At 43.7% G+C, this 17,177-nt stretch overlaps 2 protein-coding genes across 3 annotated transcripts in view; one reads left to right on the forward strand and one right to left on the reverse strand.

Annotated features, from left to right (window-relative positions):
* Positions 1–9,619, reverse strand: part of col4a1 (collagen, type IV, alpha 1) — a 42,051-nt gene extending 32,432 nt beyond the window's left edge. The window contains exon 1 of the mRNA XM_084361916.1: positions 9,405–9,619. Within this exon, the coding sequence (XP_084218042.1) occupies positions 9,405–9,479 (75 nt within the window). The 5' untranslated portion in view covers positions 9,480–9,619. The remainder of the gene's footprint in view (positions 1–9,404) is intronic.
* A 125-nt stretch (positions 9,620–9,744) lies between these two features.
* Positions 9,745–17,177, forward strand: part of col4a2 (collagen, type IV, alpha 2) — a 62,718-nt gene continuing 55,285 nt past the window's right edge. For both annotated transcript variants that reach the window (XM_084361914.1, XM_084361915.1), the window contains exons 1-3: positions 9,745–9,931; positions 10,154–10,273; positions 10,359–10,410. In XM_084361914.1, coding sequence (XP_084218040.1) covers positions 10,224–10,273; positions 10,359–10,410 — 102 coding nt within the window. In that variant the 5' untranslated portion in view covers positions 9,745–9,931; positions 10,154–10,223. The remainder of the gene's footprint in view (positions 9,932–10,153; positions 10,274–10,358; positions 10,411–17,177) is intronic.

The raw sequence follows: 17,177 nt of genomic DNA on the forward strand, positions 1-17,177 counted from the left end.
AATGGTCAGTCGGTGGTGGGAACAGAGAGACGGGGCAGCGAAAGCAACAAGACGTTTAGTTCACGTGAGCGTCCGCAGAGCTCTGACTTCTTCAGCTCTGCCTGCTGCTGCTCTCTGAATGTGCAGCACTGTGCCACAGGATGTGGGATTTAGGAAGCCATTCTTTCTCTAAGGAGGAAGGCCTCTTCCTTGCCTTTTATGCTCACAAAGACAAGAAAGGGTTGGGTCAGCCTCGAGTCTCTCTCAAGAGTGCTCTGGTATCTGGGAATAAGGTCGGCACGTGAGGACAAGGAATGACCTCTGTGACTTTCTACCAACCCGGACCATTCCCATACTCACAACTTCTCCCATTTGGTTTCCTCTGCTTTCTTCATTAAATTTCATGAAAAAGCAGTGAAGGAAGTCATTCTACCAAAGAGTCTACAGTCAAAGTAAATGTAACCTTTGTTAATTAGAAAAAAACAAAACCACAAAGTTGAACCTCATAGTGGCCCTAGAGGAAAAGTCAGAGGATCACCGAGGTCAGTAGGGTTCATCCTCTAGGGACCATGAGTGTCTATAATCACTCTGCCCCAATCCGACAAGTAGATGATGGGAAGTTACAACTTTGACCTGCCGGTAGCAGAAGAGGGGAGGTCAGGGAAACACCAAATTCATCCTCTGGGGAACACAAATGTCTGTAAAAATTCTCCCAGCAGTAGTTGTTGAAATATTTCAATCCGGACCGACTAACCGACCAACACTGCCATCCCAAGAGCCATGCCGCTAGCTTGGTTTAAAACAAAAGTATCTTGCTCTCTTAAAAAACACACATGTTACATTGAAGCATCTGGCATTCGAGTTAGTAATTTATACAAAGAAGAAGCCGTACCATCACTGTTACACAGGGAGACACAATGCATCCATCAGGGAGTATACATGTACAGGACGTGCATGTAAGCTCTACTTCACATCCTTTTTAACAAAGGTTTTTCCAGCACATATGTTGATGTTGGTTCCCGATGAGGAAATTACCCCCTCATAAAATTATCCCTGACATCAGACACACCGGGTTTTATATGATACTTTATTAAGGCCGTAACGGGAGTAAGAATAAGTGTGAGAATGTGAGGAAATCTCAGAGCACCAGAGAGGATGGCCTTTATCCGTCCACTTCACGTCTGCAACAAATGGAGGTCATTAGCCCCATTACCATACCACACACTTTAGATGATAGCTATCTAATAAACAGGGCTGCTCTCTATTGTTCTACTTTTGCCATATCAGGCCTTATCTCCTTCATCACCCTTACGTCACCGCCGTTTGAACATATGGAGACTGTGACGTCAAGATGTCCACGCCCTGAGGCCTTAGAGATGCCGAACCCTGACAACAGATCAGTCAAAAATGTCTTAATCTGTCCCCGGACTCAACTATGCATTGAAAGATTGGCATATCTCCTCTTCTACTGATGTGAACCAAGTCATGTGACCTTCTTAGCTTACTTCCGTCTCAATGTTATCAGATTAACCCTTTTTTTCTGGAATACTTCAGTAGAATAACAGCTACATAAAGGAACAATCCTCATTGTCCTGAGAGTCGACGGAGCAAAACCGCGAGCAGCAACATAAACTCAGGAGGAGATGGATAAAGCATCTGTTCCTCCAGGAAGGAGCTTCAAAAGCTCGAGGTATGATGTACAGGTCTTCTGAATTACAGTCGGATCTGACTCATGATCTGCTTTTTCTATCAGGCCTCCTCCTCTGTGGATTAAGTGCCAGTTCGACCTTGCCTGGTAAACATGCAGAGTAACTCTAGCTCAGCTGAGATTAGGACAGAAGAGTGTGTGTGTGAGCTGTAAGGCACAGACAGAGTTAAAAACCAGATCAAACCACTTCAGACGTCACTGTCATGTCCAGCTGACAGAAATAAGACATGTCCTCATTCATCTTATGCTCCGACTTGTTGAAAAGCGGCACACACACGCCTCATTCTGGCAAGAGCATTAATCAGTTAACTTTAAATGGGACAAATATGAAGCATGTGCCTGTGTCATCTGTAATATCATGTGGTGTCTCTGCAGCACTGGCCACATCCAGCTTCCCAGTATTCACCCTGCCATCACTAACTCAGTTTTATTTGTTTATTCATTGGGTCCTTATTAACCATTTTACAAAATCAATGCGCATTAAAGGTGCTATATGTAAGAATTTGAGTTAAACTAACCCACGATTAACTGTATTTATCAACAGAATGTGAAGATTTAACAGTTTATATTTTATGACATCTACGTTTTGTTGCAAAGATATTTACTGAAGTTAGCATGCTAATTAGCTAGCCCAGGCCTGTCAATGTGCAAAGCTCCTGAGACAACATGCCCCCACTGCTCCGAGCTCCCAGTCCAGACCGCTGGCTGCATGGCTAACTAAGCTAATTAGCTAATGGCAGCTACAGTTAGCAACATTTATCTGTTACTTTGGTGATATACTGCCCCCTGTTGGTTTGGAGTGTGGATTCGATATTAATTACAGTCTGAAATTAGAAACTTTTAATAATTTTGATCAGGAAATCAGCAATACAATGCCAGCCTACGACGCAACGGACACTTGAACACACAATGTTTTGGACACATTTCAGTCAGTACTCAAAGGGCACTGAGGTTTGATATCCAGCCCTGATTAATGCAACTAAAAGGTCAGTTCTCAACTGGGAATTCAACTTTGTTTCTCGAACAAAGGAACCGTGGATGTTTACTGAAGGTGATATGAGGAGTGAGGAGAGTTTCAAAGTTTGACTGGAAGAAAAATAACCCCAAAAAATATAGTAGCCTTCAAAAGAAAATTGGGAAGTTTGCAAATAAAAATGTAGCATGTCAAGATGTTTGACTTGATGAAAAAAGGACTGTCCAGAACAAAAGTAGGAAGCATCAAAAAGCTAGAAATACACTGCTGGGACTTTAAAAATGAACAGAAGCAGGAAGAAGAGTTTAATAGGCCAGAGATGGTTCAGCTAGAGGACCTGACTGTGGAAAAGTCCTCAATTTTGTGTCTCACAAGAGGGGGAGGTGTGATCGGGGGATGGTTGTCATAAAGGAAATGAGAGGGTCCACCTGCTCGTGCTCCATGAACCTGTCCAACTGTGTCAGGTCTCAACTCATGACCTCACTTTATCTCAAGTGTCCTCCTGACTTTAGTACTTGTTTTTGCCTCAAACACTTAACATTTCTTTAGCTCTTTGATTGAATTATGATTGTAGGCTAGATTAAAGGTGAGGTGAGAACATTTTACAACCCCATAAAAACCAAAAAAAAACACAAGAATGCAATTCTGCCAGGCTAGAAAAACAAAGCTGTTGGTCTTGGTCTCGCTGTAGAGGAAAGAGTGAAGCAGCTTTTTGCCCTGACGGGAAAAAAGCTAAAGCTTGAGCATCACATTTCTTCTGATTTTAAAACCAAAAACTTGATCCATGAACAATTGTTTTTCTCCAGGGTTTCAACCTGTGATCTTTAATAGTCAAAGCACAACCAGCCTGACCGACCTGCTGATGTAACTGCAGTTCAGGAACACTCAGTTCTGCAGGCTGGTATCAAACAACAGCTTTTTATGTGAGCCATCTCAGATTTGATCTTTAATTTGTCCGGATGGATTTTTATAAGGACAAATCGTCTTTTTATGTCTGAGAAAGAGATTTTGTTTGAAATACGTCTTCAACTGCATGAGAAGCAAGTTAATGACTTAAAAGGCAAATGCGTCATGCAGAAATGTCTGTCAGAGAGTGAAGACACAAGCACTATGATGTTTATCTGAAGATCCATCTCTACATGGTTATTTATATAAGAGGAACCAGACACACTTTAATGACAAAAATAGAAACAGTGCATGACCAGTGAGTGTTATGATTGTTGCCATTGGTATTTTTACAAGCATACACACACATACACACAAACCCAGCAAAAAAGCAAGAGAGGGTTCGTGGATTTTCTGTGTGAGATGCTCAGGTACCTCCACAGATCACCGGAGTTCAGGTTGGAACAGAAACAGCAACAGTGTCAGGTGAAACAAGAAAAAATAAATACATTTTTAGTTTAACACAGCCTGAACAACCAATCACTGATCTGAAGGATCTGAAATCAGAGAATCCAAACTGGTTTTATTCAACATTTCTGGATGTTACCAAACATAAATTCAGATTTTGGAATCAGATGGAAAACAGTGAAGTTCTGCATTTCTAAACTAAACTCTCTGCTGCATACAACGCAAATAAGATGCAGTAACTTGAACAAAACTTAAACCAAGAATTGCGCAAAGTCTCCCAGAGTCATGTGGTCAGATCATTAACAGACTCACCCAAACCCTGAAGTGCACTGTCCTGTAAGGTAGCACAAACACAGAGCAGCCACAGACCAGGACGTTGTCTGCATTGTCCTCCATTGTCCCTCACGGAAACCTCAACTTAACACTATCCTCTTGTCTTGCACCTGTCCTTTGCATCTCGAGCAGGACACTAAGACTGAAGCTTTTTCAGGCCAAAAGCTGACAGAGAGAACAGCTGAACGAAGAGAGACCCAAAACTTCACACTTCACTCCATGTGGACCGATGCAGAAAACAAAACACAATGTCATAAATCTAATGACACCATCATCACTGTCTTTATTATCCTCCATCAGTTCGATGATTTGGCGGCAGTGGGTGAAGGCGCAGGTCAACGGCCAGATAGTGAGCCGAAAAGATTTGTCACGGGGTATCATCTCTGGCTCCGACCCACATTCCTGTACTCCTGCAGCCTCCATCTCTCCATCACTCTCCAACTCCCACGTCCCTTTCAGACACACGTATCCATTACACCATCCTCCGTCCAAACCGCAAATGACATTTATGACTCACCAATTTCACAGTTAAACGGCTAAACAGCACTTTCACCGTAACAACACACCTCGGGGAAGTAACCGATCTCGAAGGTTGTTCATGTGCACTAAATATTAGCGTGGGACAAAAGAGGCGGTTTACGTGTGGAGAGTAAAGTGCAGCTGTGAAAAAATGTAAATGCTTTCTAGATGATGCTCAGACCACAGGGAATTGGAAAGGGCTTTGCCTTGCTTAACCACTGTTTAATCCTCTCCTCACTTGGCACACACAGGGAACACACACAGTGAAACACACACACACTCCCAGGAAAGTGGGGCATACCTGCCACACTGCATGAGTATCAAGGTCAGGGGAGAATTATCTTTGCCACCCAGACACGCCTGTCAAAATACAGGGACAGAAACACAATCACAACTCTTCCAAATGTAGGCATTTTTACAACGCTGGGGGGGACAGGGGTTAGGTAGGTTGTGCCTTCCCAGGGTGCATTGCTCGGTTGGTGGCCTGTCACAGTAACAGGGTCAGCTGTTGTCTCTGTGGGGGGGCGATGGGGAGGAGGTAGGTCTACAGGATCAGACCTAAACCAAACTACAAGCAGTCCTGTCTGCACTTTGGGCAGCAGATCATGTCTTGATAATGACTCTAGACGGTATACACACATTCCTCAGGCTGGACGAGGATTAACGGCTCTCACTGCTGCTTCCTCCATGTTCATCCTCCCCGGGGTTCACCCCGTCCTGGAACATCACGGCCAAGCTGCGAGCAGGAGCACGTCTTTCCCACCAGCTTCAACCTTTCCCAATCCCTCCATCCATCCAACATCCCACACACAAACTCTCACTCCAGGAATCTGTTAATCTGCCCTTCCTCCTCCTCCTCCTCCTCCTCCTCCTCCAGGAGCTACTAATGACTCATTCTGACCAGATTAAATGACCGCCAAGGGAGACAAACTCTATTCTGTTGATATTATACAAACATTGGACCAATTCACTCGGGATCAGATGATGCAGTGAACTAAAAGAGAGCAAAGGTCCGCACAGATCTAAATATCAGCTTGCTGCTTCATGCTTAAACTCCAGCAATTATACTTGGTCTTGGGGAGAAGTACTACTTATGTGACCAAAGAAAAGTAGTATAAAGGGTTTTGTGGTTTCAGAAGCAGCTGCATGTCTATGTATTATTGTTTTTCTGAGGTCAATCTGACCCACATTAGGCTCAGGGTTATCACATTTGTGTATGCGTGCATTAATTTGTGGTTGACCGTGAATTGTTTAGTTTAGCTCGAGTGATTGTGAAGAAGACCAAACAGGAGGCTCTGACAACATCGTGTCCCTGTGCGTGTAGACACAAACAAGATAATAAACACACCGAAGCACCTTGTGGACACTGATTTCTTTCCACATTTATGAAGGTTGCTGCATTTCAACTTAGTGTACATGCGTCATCGTTTGGATAATGGGATCACAGACGTCATGTCGTGGACCTCCCAAGGATTGATGTGAAAATATACAACAATAAATCCAGAGAGTTGAATGACTCCTATTTCATTGGCTCCATCTGATCAGTTACAAGATGTTCAGCCAGATATACACCTACTCTGTACTCAGTCTGGTGTTTGTGCTACTAAATGCAGGCAGGCAGTGGATACAAGTCAGCTCTGTTGCTTTGTTTAACCTGATATGTCATCATACGCTTCTATCCTACGCAGGTCCCTGAATCAAAGCTCAGTTTGAAAGGAGTAATGCATTTTATTGTGAATAATAAAGTGAGTAATGATTGTTTGGTCGATAAAACATCAGGGGAAAGGGACGTCCAAGTCAGAACAAACGGGAGAACAGATGCATGCATGACTCAGAGTAGGTTTAACTGAGCAATCTAATATATTAACTTGTGGCTCACATGTCATTCTTGAAATCACTTTTATGAATCATTTCTCCAAAAGTTATGATTTTGCTGTTGCTCCATGACGATAGCTCACAGCTGAAAATATATCCTTAAAAACACACCGGAAGATGGAGAAACTCCCCTCATGATAACGCCAGGCTCTCTTGGGGAGCTGTTAATTTAGTCTGAAACATCACACATTGCTCCATTGTGCAATAATACTAACTGATTCACAGCCTGTCCTCATCTTAACACTTGACACAGTCCACCAACGTGTCCTCCACTTTATCTGGATCTCTGTTTGAGTGATGTTTCTGCTGAAAAGTCCACTAATGCTTCCATGTAACGCACCACATCTGACAAGCCTTTCAGCAGAAGGTGACCATGTGAAATTCAACAAACAGCCCAATGATACAGCGGCCCTGAGGGGTCTCAACACAGCAACATTTCAGAAAACAGGTCGTGTTTTTCCGAAAATGTTGTGCTTTTTGTAATGTTGCTCTGTTTAGACCCTCAGGGCCACCGTACAGTGGAGATGGATCTCAACGTACAGGAACATGCGGAGACTCTAAACCGCTTCAGTTCTCAGGGGAAACATAAAGCAGCAGATTTTCTCCTCCACTGCTGTTTCCCATTTAACTCCTTCATGGGTTATGAACTTCTGAACAAGGAAACTGGATCTAGAAAAGTTTCCAAAGAGGGCCAGTTCCATCTTATAGTGTGATACCACCTACTCTGGCTGGGAAACTCACATATGTCAAACATTTGCCCCGTTAACGGTTAACTGACCAAAAGCTTGGCTTCTTGAAAACAGTGCCCTATATTACCACTGAGAGTTACACCAGGCCTCAGCTCTTTATTGGATTGATTTCCACACAGTGAGGTGTACAGATACAGTTTGGTGACAGCACTTCTGTCTCTCTGAGGAGAAGTCCATTTTGGTTGAAATCATAGCTGGTTTAGCTAGGTAGTTAGACTTACCTCGGGCTTACAGTTATAAATGAACGTTTTTTAAATGTTTTATATATTTTTTTAGATTCCTTAAAGTTACGGTATGTAAGAATTGGCCAACTGTCAAATTGCCCAGACTGGGAGCTCGGAGCACCAGGGTACGTGTTGTTGTTGTTGATTACTATCAGACTATCACCTCTTGAGGTGCAAAGTGGCTAAGGGCTAGCTGGTTAGCATGCTAACTTCACCAGATATCTCTGCAACACAATACATAGATGTCTTTGACATAATGCCAAAACTGTTTTTTCTTCATATTCAGTTGATAATTTTAGTTGTAAGTTTTGTTTTTAACAAAAATTTTAATTAATGGTGCAACATGTAAGAATTATCCATCTGTGAAATTCATCCTCAAAAAAAATAGGGGGCAGCATACTACCAGAGCAACAGCTAACTGCTGCTAACTGTAGCTGCTGTTAGTGAGTTAGCTCAATCAGTCATGCAGCTAGCGGTCCCGACTGGGAGCTCAGAGCACCGGGGAAGTGTTGGTGTTTACACAGCTAGAACAGGAGCTTTGGACTGGGACAGGTCGCGGCTAGCTGGTTAGCATGCTAACTTATGTAGATATTTCTGCAATGCAATACATAGACGTCATAATGACAAAACTGATATTTCTTTACATTCTGTTGATAATTTTAGTGATTTTTTTAATGTTTTAAACAATAATTCTTTACATTTAGCACTTAAAAGATTTAGAAACATGTTTCATGTGAATGATCAAACAAAATTTTCTACTGTGAACTTTGAGTAAAGTTCAATCAGTATTAATCCTTTATAATAATAAAAACAGCTTTTTCTGACATTTTCTCCCTGATGACTCTTAATATCTCATTTTAGCTCATTTGTATTGGACCACTTTGCATCGTGGATGAACACAGGCTGACAGAAGACAATCTGATGACTGGAACGAACATTATGAAAGTAAGAAAATCCAGTTAACATGATCACATATCAGTTCATTTATGAAGTCATCGCTCATCATAGAGCCATCTCGACTAGATCAGAAAGGTGCACGGCTGAAGTTCATGATACATCACATTAATTCACACATCAAATCATGAGTCTAGCATTAGTTAAGCATGACTTGAGTTTTTGTACCCATATTATGATAAAATGATATCTCCTCTATAGCTGGACACCATAACAAGTTTGTCAAAAGAGGCACATTCATGAAAAAGTTAACTAGATTATCTAAACATACCAATGGTGAACTGCATATACTGACCACACACACACACACACACACACTTCAGCTACTGTAGGCACTCTGCCCCACCCTCCCTCCCTCTCCTCTCCAGCAGAGGTGGAGGAGGCTGGACTGGGACTAGATTCAAGTCAAAGTATTCAGGAGTGTTTGATAGAGTGTGAGACAATACACAAAAAACACAACAGAGCCGAAAAATACAGAAATCTGGGATAAATGTGTCTCAGTGGCGCCCAAAGACTGAAATGTGTGTCTTTAATGTAATCATGGCTGGACACAGTTAACAGAGTTAAACTGGTCACAGGAGAAGAGTTGGTTGCACACAGACAGCAGAGTTTATGTTTCAGAGGCAAGTCTAAAAATCCTCCTCAGAAAGTTACGCACGTTAACTAAGTCGATAAAGTTTGCGTAAAAGTTATTTCTTTAAGCTTCCCAGACATTTACAGATGCTTCCCCCGCTTACCTCAGCCCCCGTCAGGTCTACGCTGCAGTAGAGAGCCGCCAGCAGCAGCAGCAGTGCGCCGGGCGGTAACAGCATGGTGGCGGTGCGCTCTGGAAACACTGTGCCCCGCGAAAAGAACCACCTGTCGGCCGCTCCTCGTCCTCTTTCTTCGTGCGCTTAAGCGGGTTTATCGGCGGAGCGCGGGCAGCACGTTTGGCCGCATCTTTGTCCGAGACGATATGAGGAGGTGATCAATGCAACTTGGTCTTGTTTGTGCGCAACCACACCCCCCTCCCCAAAACGACCACCCTCGCCCATTGCAAACGGACTCAACCCTGCCGATACAAACACTTTGACTTTTCTCGGTAAGGAGAGGGACAACTCGGTGCACTTTGGTGTGTTTTTGTGAGATATCTGAGGGGTTTTTTTTGGGTGCCGCAGGTGTCCGGTTGTGAAACTTTTCAGCACGGGAACCTGCGCGTCTCTTTCCCCCCTCGCGCGTCAACTAGTTCCTTCATCCGACCAGCGCGCACGAGCCTGAGGTGACTGTAAGTAACGCGTTTTATCATTGAGATTATAAATTAACCACATGTGCTCTTGAAAGGTGATTTGTCATTTGAAATTGATCTGAGAGAGGTTCTCAAAGTTTGAAAGAGTTATAAAAAAACAGCAAAGCTCATAAAGTTGTAGGTCTCTTTACACACTGAAGTTAAATGTGAAGGCTCGTGTGGACAGGGAGCACTAACGCTGGGGGTCTTGCTGTGCCTCAGGTCGGGCAGTCATGCTGTAGAGGTGTCTCTGCGAGGGGAACAGCGGAGCGGATCTGAAGTCTGAGCGGGCATGAGCGAGACCATGCAAGGACAACACAACACAACACTGAGCGGTCTGAGGTGAGCACAACATTTCACTGCTAATCATCACCACACTGCAGTGTAGAGGGATCAGCATTAACGCTCTCATGTTCACTGACTGCAGGCTGCTGCTTCTGTGCGTCTCCATCGCCATCCTCGCCTCAGGAGCGCACGGGGTAAGTTCCCCCTCTCCCGACACCTGTTGTTGATTTTTGCCTGATTTCAGCCTGTTGACAATTAAGATATGAAATGAAGCAAACAGTGTCTCCAAGCTCGGTTTGTGTTGCTTGAAAGTGCTCAGCAGCAGCAGCAGCAGCAGCAGCAGACGCACGCAGACCGTGGGAGTGTCTGGGTGGGGGAGCTCCTCCAGGAGGAGGGCTCTTGGCTCTGTGTGCTGGTAAATGACAGCACAGCCCCAAAACAGTTTCTTGTGAAATGACTCATGTTGCAATTTCTTCTGGTTGAACTGGGTGAAATTAGGGAATGCCAGCTGTTTTGTTTTTGTGAAAGGAACAGACAGAAATGCAGTTTTGGCATTTCATGTTGTGCTTTGCTTGACCCCTGACCCTGCAGGGATTTAGGGGTGGGGTCATGACCTCTGCAGGCATGATGATCACTTGTTGAGCTTTATGAGTATATTTGTCATAGACCTTATGCACACAGGGTCTTTTTTTTATTATTATACATCACACTCAGGGTGGGAAACTCAAAAGCAGGGACTGTTATTAGTTTTCATGCTTTGCTTCAGGTTGCGAGTCTCATAAACGTAGCGAATCTGACCAATTGTTATCAATTCACCACTTCCTGATTGATCGGCAACTGAAAAGATGATGAGAAGGGAAAATGTGGAGGGATATCGGGTCATATTTTAAGGTAAAACAACATATTTGATAACCCATTAGTTAGTTAGAGTTAGCACTCAACCACTTCCGAGCTAACATCACTGTTTGATTACGTACAGTAGGTTTCACTTGTGTCCAAGATGTGTTATGATATTTAGAAATGAATCCTATTCAGTAGCAGGGAGCATTGAATTTATAACAATTTGTCAGATTCCCCATGTTTACAGGACTTACAACCTGGCACACAGCTGTATGACATTTGAGCTTCCTACCCTCAGAGAGATGTCAGAGGAGAATGGCCGTTGTTTGAATATGGTCCATGGTGTGCCTATATTTTGCTAAATAACTTCAACCAATACTCTCCTTAATGAGACTGCCACATGCTTTTATGTGTGTGCCAGTCTAGTAGCTTCCCATGTTTGCCTCGCTACTGTCCAAACAAAAAACACAAGTGTAAGAATCACATTTTGACCTAGAAACCCAGATCACAGTGCCATGTATTGTATTTGTAAGTAGGCAGGTTTTGTTACTTTCTGTCTCAACTCCCACTAGCAAGAAGGAACACATATAAGGGAGGTAACCGACTACCACTCTCCTTCTTCATTATCTTTGCCTCCTCCATCAGCTGGTCCTTTTTATTTAATTTTGAGTTTCCACTGTTATTCCAGTTGTTTCACTGTCACCTGGGGATAGTGACCAGGGGAAAATGCTGCTTCCTGTTTTGGTTCTGTAATGGCAGACCTGCTTTCTTTGTGTCGTCATGCCATCGTCATTTTTGTGGGGAAAGTCCAGCCCGGTGGGCAGACCAAATAGCTCAGTGAAAGCGAGGTTTATAGGTGGTGGCTGGTGTCATCTTTCTACAGCCATTACACGGTGCGATCGGTGTTTACGTCAGACGCATCACATGCTGTTCAGACTGAACTCGTGTCCGCTTCATGGACCAAAAAGTGATTTAGACTATACGTTGTGATGGATAAACAGTCTGTAGCAAAGTGAAGAAATACGTGATATTGCATTTCTGTTGGTGTCATGTATTTGAGGAAGGTTACAGTCTCCTCATCGCCCCACACAGATCTTAAGGCTTTGTCGGTAATAGTCTCTATGTGAAACTTCTCACAACAAGGTCTGTGGATTATCTTGAGTAACTGGGTCATGATTTCTGGAAAGAGACATTGCTGATGAATTTTTCACATGTATTTTTTGGCGCTTTGAGTGTCCCATCTAGTTCCATTACTGCCTAGTCCAAATACACCGCCCCTACCAATTAGCCCTACCCCTCCATTTTGTGCGTAGACACCTACAGTAGGGCTAGGCTGCCCTGATTCTTGTTTGGATAGAGATAGCACTTCATATATGAGTAAAAATATCTATTTTGGGGGTGAACTAACCCTTGAAGTCTGTTTCCATTGCACGTTTTGATTGATACACCCACTTTTCCACCTCAGCCACCTTATGTGCAAATTGAAAATGTGCATGAGTTTGTTTGCTCCATGTGTTTGTTGACATCACAGTTCACTGTTTCCACTTTGCAAGGAAAAAACCCTTCTTTTTCACATAAATGGTTTTATTGTTTTTCTCACGCACCCACACACATAAACACCCTCACTTGTATTTTACCTTAATCTTACAAATTGACATAAAAGCATACAGATGTTTCATCAAACGACTTTCGATCCTCTCTCTCCAGAACTACTGACTCTGCTTGGCCTACTTTACTTTTTCTTTCATCAGGTTAGAAAATGTAGGCTTGATGAAAGGAAAGAAAAGTGCACGCATGATGCAGAGTCCATGTGTGCAGTGTGTTTGCGCAGCACGTGAGTGTGTTTTTCTTTTCTGTTTGTCACAGTTTGTGCTGAATGTCAGACGGTCAGTGGCTCTGTCAGACGTTTAATATCATACCCAAGACTCTCCGATGAAAACTTATTTTCTCGGGTGTGATGAAAAGGCCCGTTGTCTCCCGCTTTTATCAGATTAGGCCGGGCCTTAATTAAAAGCGTGTGACACAGCTCAGCTCCTCTGTGTATTGTGCAGCTTCGCTCCAAGGCAGGGATGATGGAGGACAGCAGTCTAAATTTAGTTTGTCATTATCCATGTGCTCCATGTAGGAAAGTTAACCATCAAATAAACAAACTGCTCACATGGATGGCTCGATAAATACAAAATATCTCAGATTTGGCTGTGACGCATCGCCACCAGCAGATGACTTTTTGGTAAAACATCTCCATCTGTGCACACACAAGTTGTTGAAAGGATAAAAAGGAGTCAGTTTCATCAGTTATAAGCTGTGGTTTAATGAGGCAGTTAAAGAGTTGATTCAACATGAAAAAAAAAAAGATGAAGGAAGCCATAACCAATCATACATCACTCCTTGAAGTTTCCCATCTGACACAGAATTTCTCAATCTCAACTGCATCTCAGAAAATATGTTCCTGTTTAATATGAATCCAAATCCGACCCACGGGACTCTTACAGTTCTTTGAACCAGACCCCAGCCCCCGTGTTGTACAGCTGTTTCCCACCATCCGTCTCCATGTGACGCTTCACATGTGGAGTTCCCCTACTTTTTGAAAATAGAGTTCTCAAGGTATTTTGCATGTGAGATTTAATTTGCTATTTTCAAAACGATCACGTTCCTCTCGTTTGTAAACAAGTGAGTTTCAATTGGATGTGTTGTGTGTCAGAACAGTTGCAAAAGCCCCTGTGATTCAGAGCCAGGTTATGCTAGAGGAGCATTGCATGTTGACGAACCACATCGGAAGGTAAATGCATTTACGATTGATACAACAGCCACGCTTAAAGGCGGGATGAAAAGCCGGCCGTTGTGGAGGGAGGAGAGACGCGATAATCATTTAAATACGGAGATAGCGATTCATATTTTTAGACAGTATCTCCTGGAAAGTGTGCATAATGTTGCACTCGGTTGTAAACATAACAAGTGACAAAAATAGTTGTGGAATGAATGAGAAAGATGATCAAGCCCTGACCTCGGACACAGGACACGGACACAGACTTCCTTATTCCACAATCTGAAATGTGCGAGGGGAGAGGATCACCATCCGAGTTTACTGGAGCCTTAAAGGTCTCAGTGTGCTTCAACCCAAGTGCTTATCTGATTGTTAAACAGCAACTGAAACCCCCTCTCTATACACATCAATCTGACATTCACGCTCACTTACGCAGTGACTGGCCAGGTGTGTCGAGGTAAGACAGCAGGATTTGAACTCCTGTCTTTTGTTATTCACACAGTCATCTCCACCACGTTCCACATGTGCAACACATGAAAGCCTTCAAGGAGAAAGTGTCAGAAAATGTGCATCGTTATCCCCATTTGAACTTTCAATCACGTCTCCTCTCTCTAGGATGGCAGGATTTTCAGGCCACCTTCAACCACGAAACGACCTCCCTCCACATGTTTTTGATGTAGCCGTTGGGGGGTCGCATCCCAAAATTTATAGAACTGAAACCAACAGTACAACAAGCACTACTACTATGGCTGCAACCAACAATTATTTTCATCATCACTCTTTCATTTCGGTCAGTTTCCCAGCATTTAGCCACAAATGTCTTGTTTTGTCTGACCAACAGTCCAAACTCAGTTCAGTGAACTGTTCAGTTAACTATTGCATATGAAAAAAAAAAATCAAATCCTCACATTTGCGGATTATTTTTCTGCCAATTAAATATCTGACTAATCGTTCCCTGACGGAAGTGCAACGTGTTGTTGTTGCTGTACTATTAATCGTGCTCCAACTCTCTCAATCGTCACAGGCTTTTCAAACCACCTTGAAGTGTGGCCACCCAGAACAGTTGTACAGTTGTAGAGAGGAGACAAACGCTCAAATTTATTTTTAATAGAAAAGTCTGGGAAACATTTCACGTTGTTGCACTGACGGTAGCGCACGGTTGAGATTCACAACACTTCCAGCTGATTTGGTGAGCTGATGGTGTACCGTGACAGCACTCTGGATTGAGCCAAAAAAGAAGTCGGTGTTGTGAAACCATGCACATGCCATGTTGCAAATTATATAATTATGATATTTTGAGGCAAAGTCACCAAACATTTTAGGTGTTTTTTATCAGATTTGACTTGTGACCATTTAAAGTAGAGTTCTGCCTTTTCCCCCAGTTAATTAGGTCAGGAGCCTTGTTAGCCAGAATTAACTGCCTGGGGGCATTGCCAAGATGGCTGCCAACTGGACTGAAAAGTCTTTGGCTATACACAACTTTGTCTTTAGTGTTTGAATTGCGCTTTGAATCAACTAGTTTGTTTGAATCATACTGAACCCATAAAGTCAGCGTCCTCAGTCACAGCTGGTCCCGACTCTCGGGCGCCTTGGAGATATAGTTTCTCCGGTACATCAGACGACTCTATTTTTTGGGTTTCCTGCCCTACATTCTGAATGGAGATCCCCAACTCAAGTAGAAAAGTTTAACCAGAAGGTTCAAGAGGGCAAAAATGTGATTCTTTGCATGGATGCATGCACACCCACTCTTCACACAAGTAACGTTTCATCAGTGTCCATTGGCGGAGGAAGGAAGGCTCTTGAGGCAGTAATGTTAACAGGATGTTTTGTGTAGGACCCTGTGAGAGGCTTTGGGTCTCGTGTGTTTGAGAATATATTTCAAGATGTGTGTGAGCACGTTGGAATGAGGGGATGATGCTGGATGAGGATGTGTGAGTTGTGGGAATTTGGAAGAGAGGTTTTTGGCTTCAGATTCCTACAGTACCTGGACGCCCCGCTGCAACATCTGCTTTCGCAATTACCCTCCTTCCAGCTAAGTGGATGATTGTGATAAATGTTGTTTCTGCATGTGCTTTTCTGGCACGGATCACTTTGCAACCACGCGGTCAAACTAAATCACACTGGGCATGTTGTGAATATCCAGAAGAGAATTGGAAAAAGATGCAAATGTTGGAAAATGCCGTCGACATCAGCCGTGTAGTTCACCTGGGAAAGTTTGAAAGCATGCTGCTGAATGTGAATGAGGGAGGCACGATGGGGTCACCTGATGGAAAGCAGACACGTGAGCGACCTCTCAGATGTGACTGTTTTATGGGGGAGGAAGGCGTGTGTCCGGGGCGAGGGGAAGATGTCTGCCTGTGATAAGGAGAGAAAAATGGCCAGCACATCCCCTGCCAAAATAGTGGCTGGGATATAGAGAGGGCCTGGCTGTAACAATCGGGGGAAGAGCCCATTGTGCGGTGCTGCAGGAAGCCCCAGCCTCGGATGAGAAGCCCATGTGTGGTGCTTCCCTGTCACTGGTGTGTGCATGCATGAATGTGTGTGTGTCTGTGTGTGTGTGTGTGTGTGTGTGTGTGTGCGTGCGTGGTGAGAGAAGCAGAGGTGACATGCATTTTCCACTGAGGTGTTGCCCTCACCTCAGAGACAGACCTTTCTGACCTTTCTGCATTCGCACTGCATAACGTTTGTGCAGATGGTGTGGCATGTGTGTGCGTGCGTGCTCACATGTGAATGGATGTACAGTATGTGTGTCTCTTGTTTGCCTAAGCATTGTTAACCCAGGAAGAGTGTTTTTTATATGAAGCGTGACTTTGCGGTGGTGATTATTTGATTAGTCTCCGTGGTTCGGCATTGTGATGGCGAGGAAAGGCCTGGTGAGCTTGGCTGTTCGCCCCCATTGGTGCACAAACTGCCTCCTTAAACAAGCAATGCACAACTGTGTTGAAAGGAAGCAGAGTACTGTGAGAGAGGATTAAAAGGTCACAAAATCTGCATGGGATTTGTTTGGAGTCTCTTGTAGGCCACTGAAACATGTCTCAAATTAGTGGGTCAATTTGCTCTCCCTCGTCGGCAGGATGTCTAATTTTCTTTCTCGCGCGTGCAGCGAGTGTGGGCTGTGTTTATCTGTGGGTTTAGTGAAGTCGGGTTTTATGGGAAACATCCTGACTGCAGAATTGTGTGAAGAGAAAATAAGATTATCCAGAGAAGCTCTCTAAACAGGAAAAAGGAAGCAGGGTGGAGTTAAATGTGTCAGAGTTTCTTTACAGCCCTACTGGACCCCACATAGTTCGACTGCTCCGCAGAGTGCTTGCTCAGTTGTATGTTAGCAATGTAAACTCGGTCTGGGTCATATTGTAC

Source organism: Pagrus pagrus, assembly GCF_965226575.1.
Source record: "Pagrus pagrus genome assembly, chromosome: 9".
NCBI lineage: Eukaryota > Metazoa > Chordata > Actinopteri > Spariformes > Sparidae > Pagrus > Pagrus pagrus.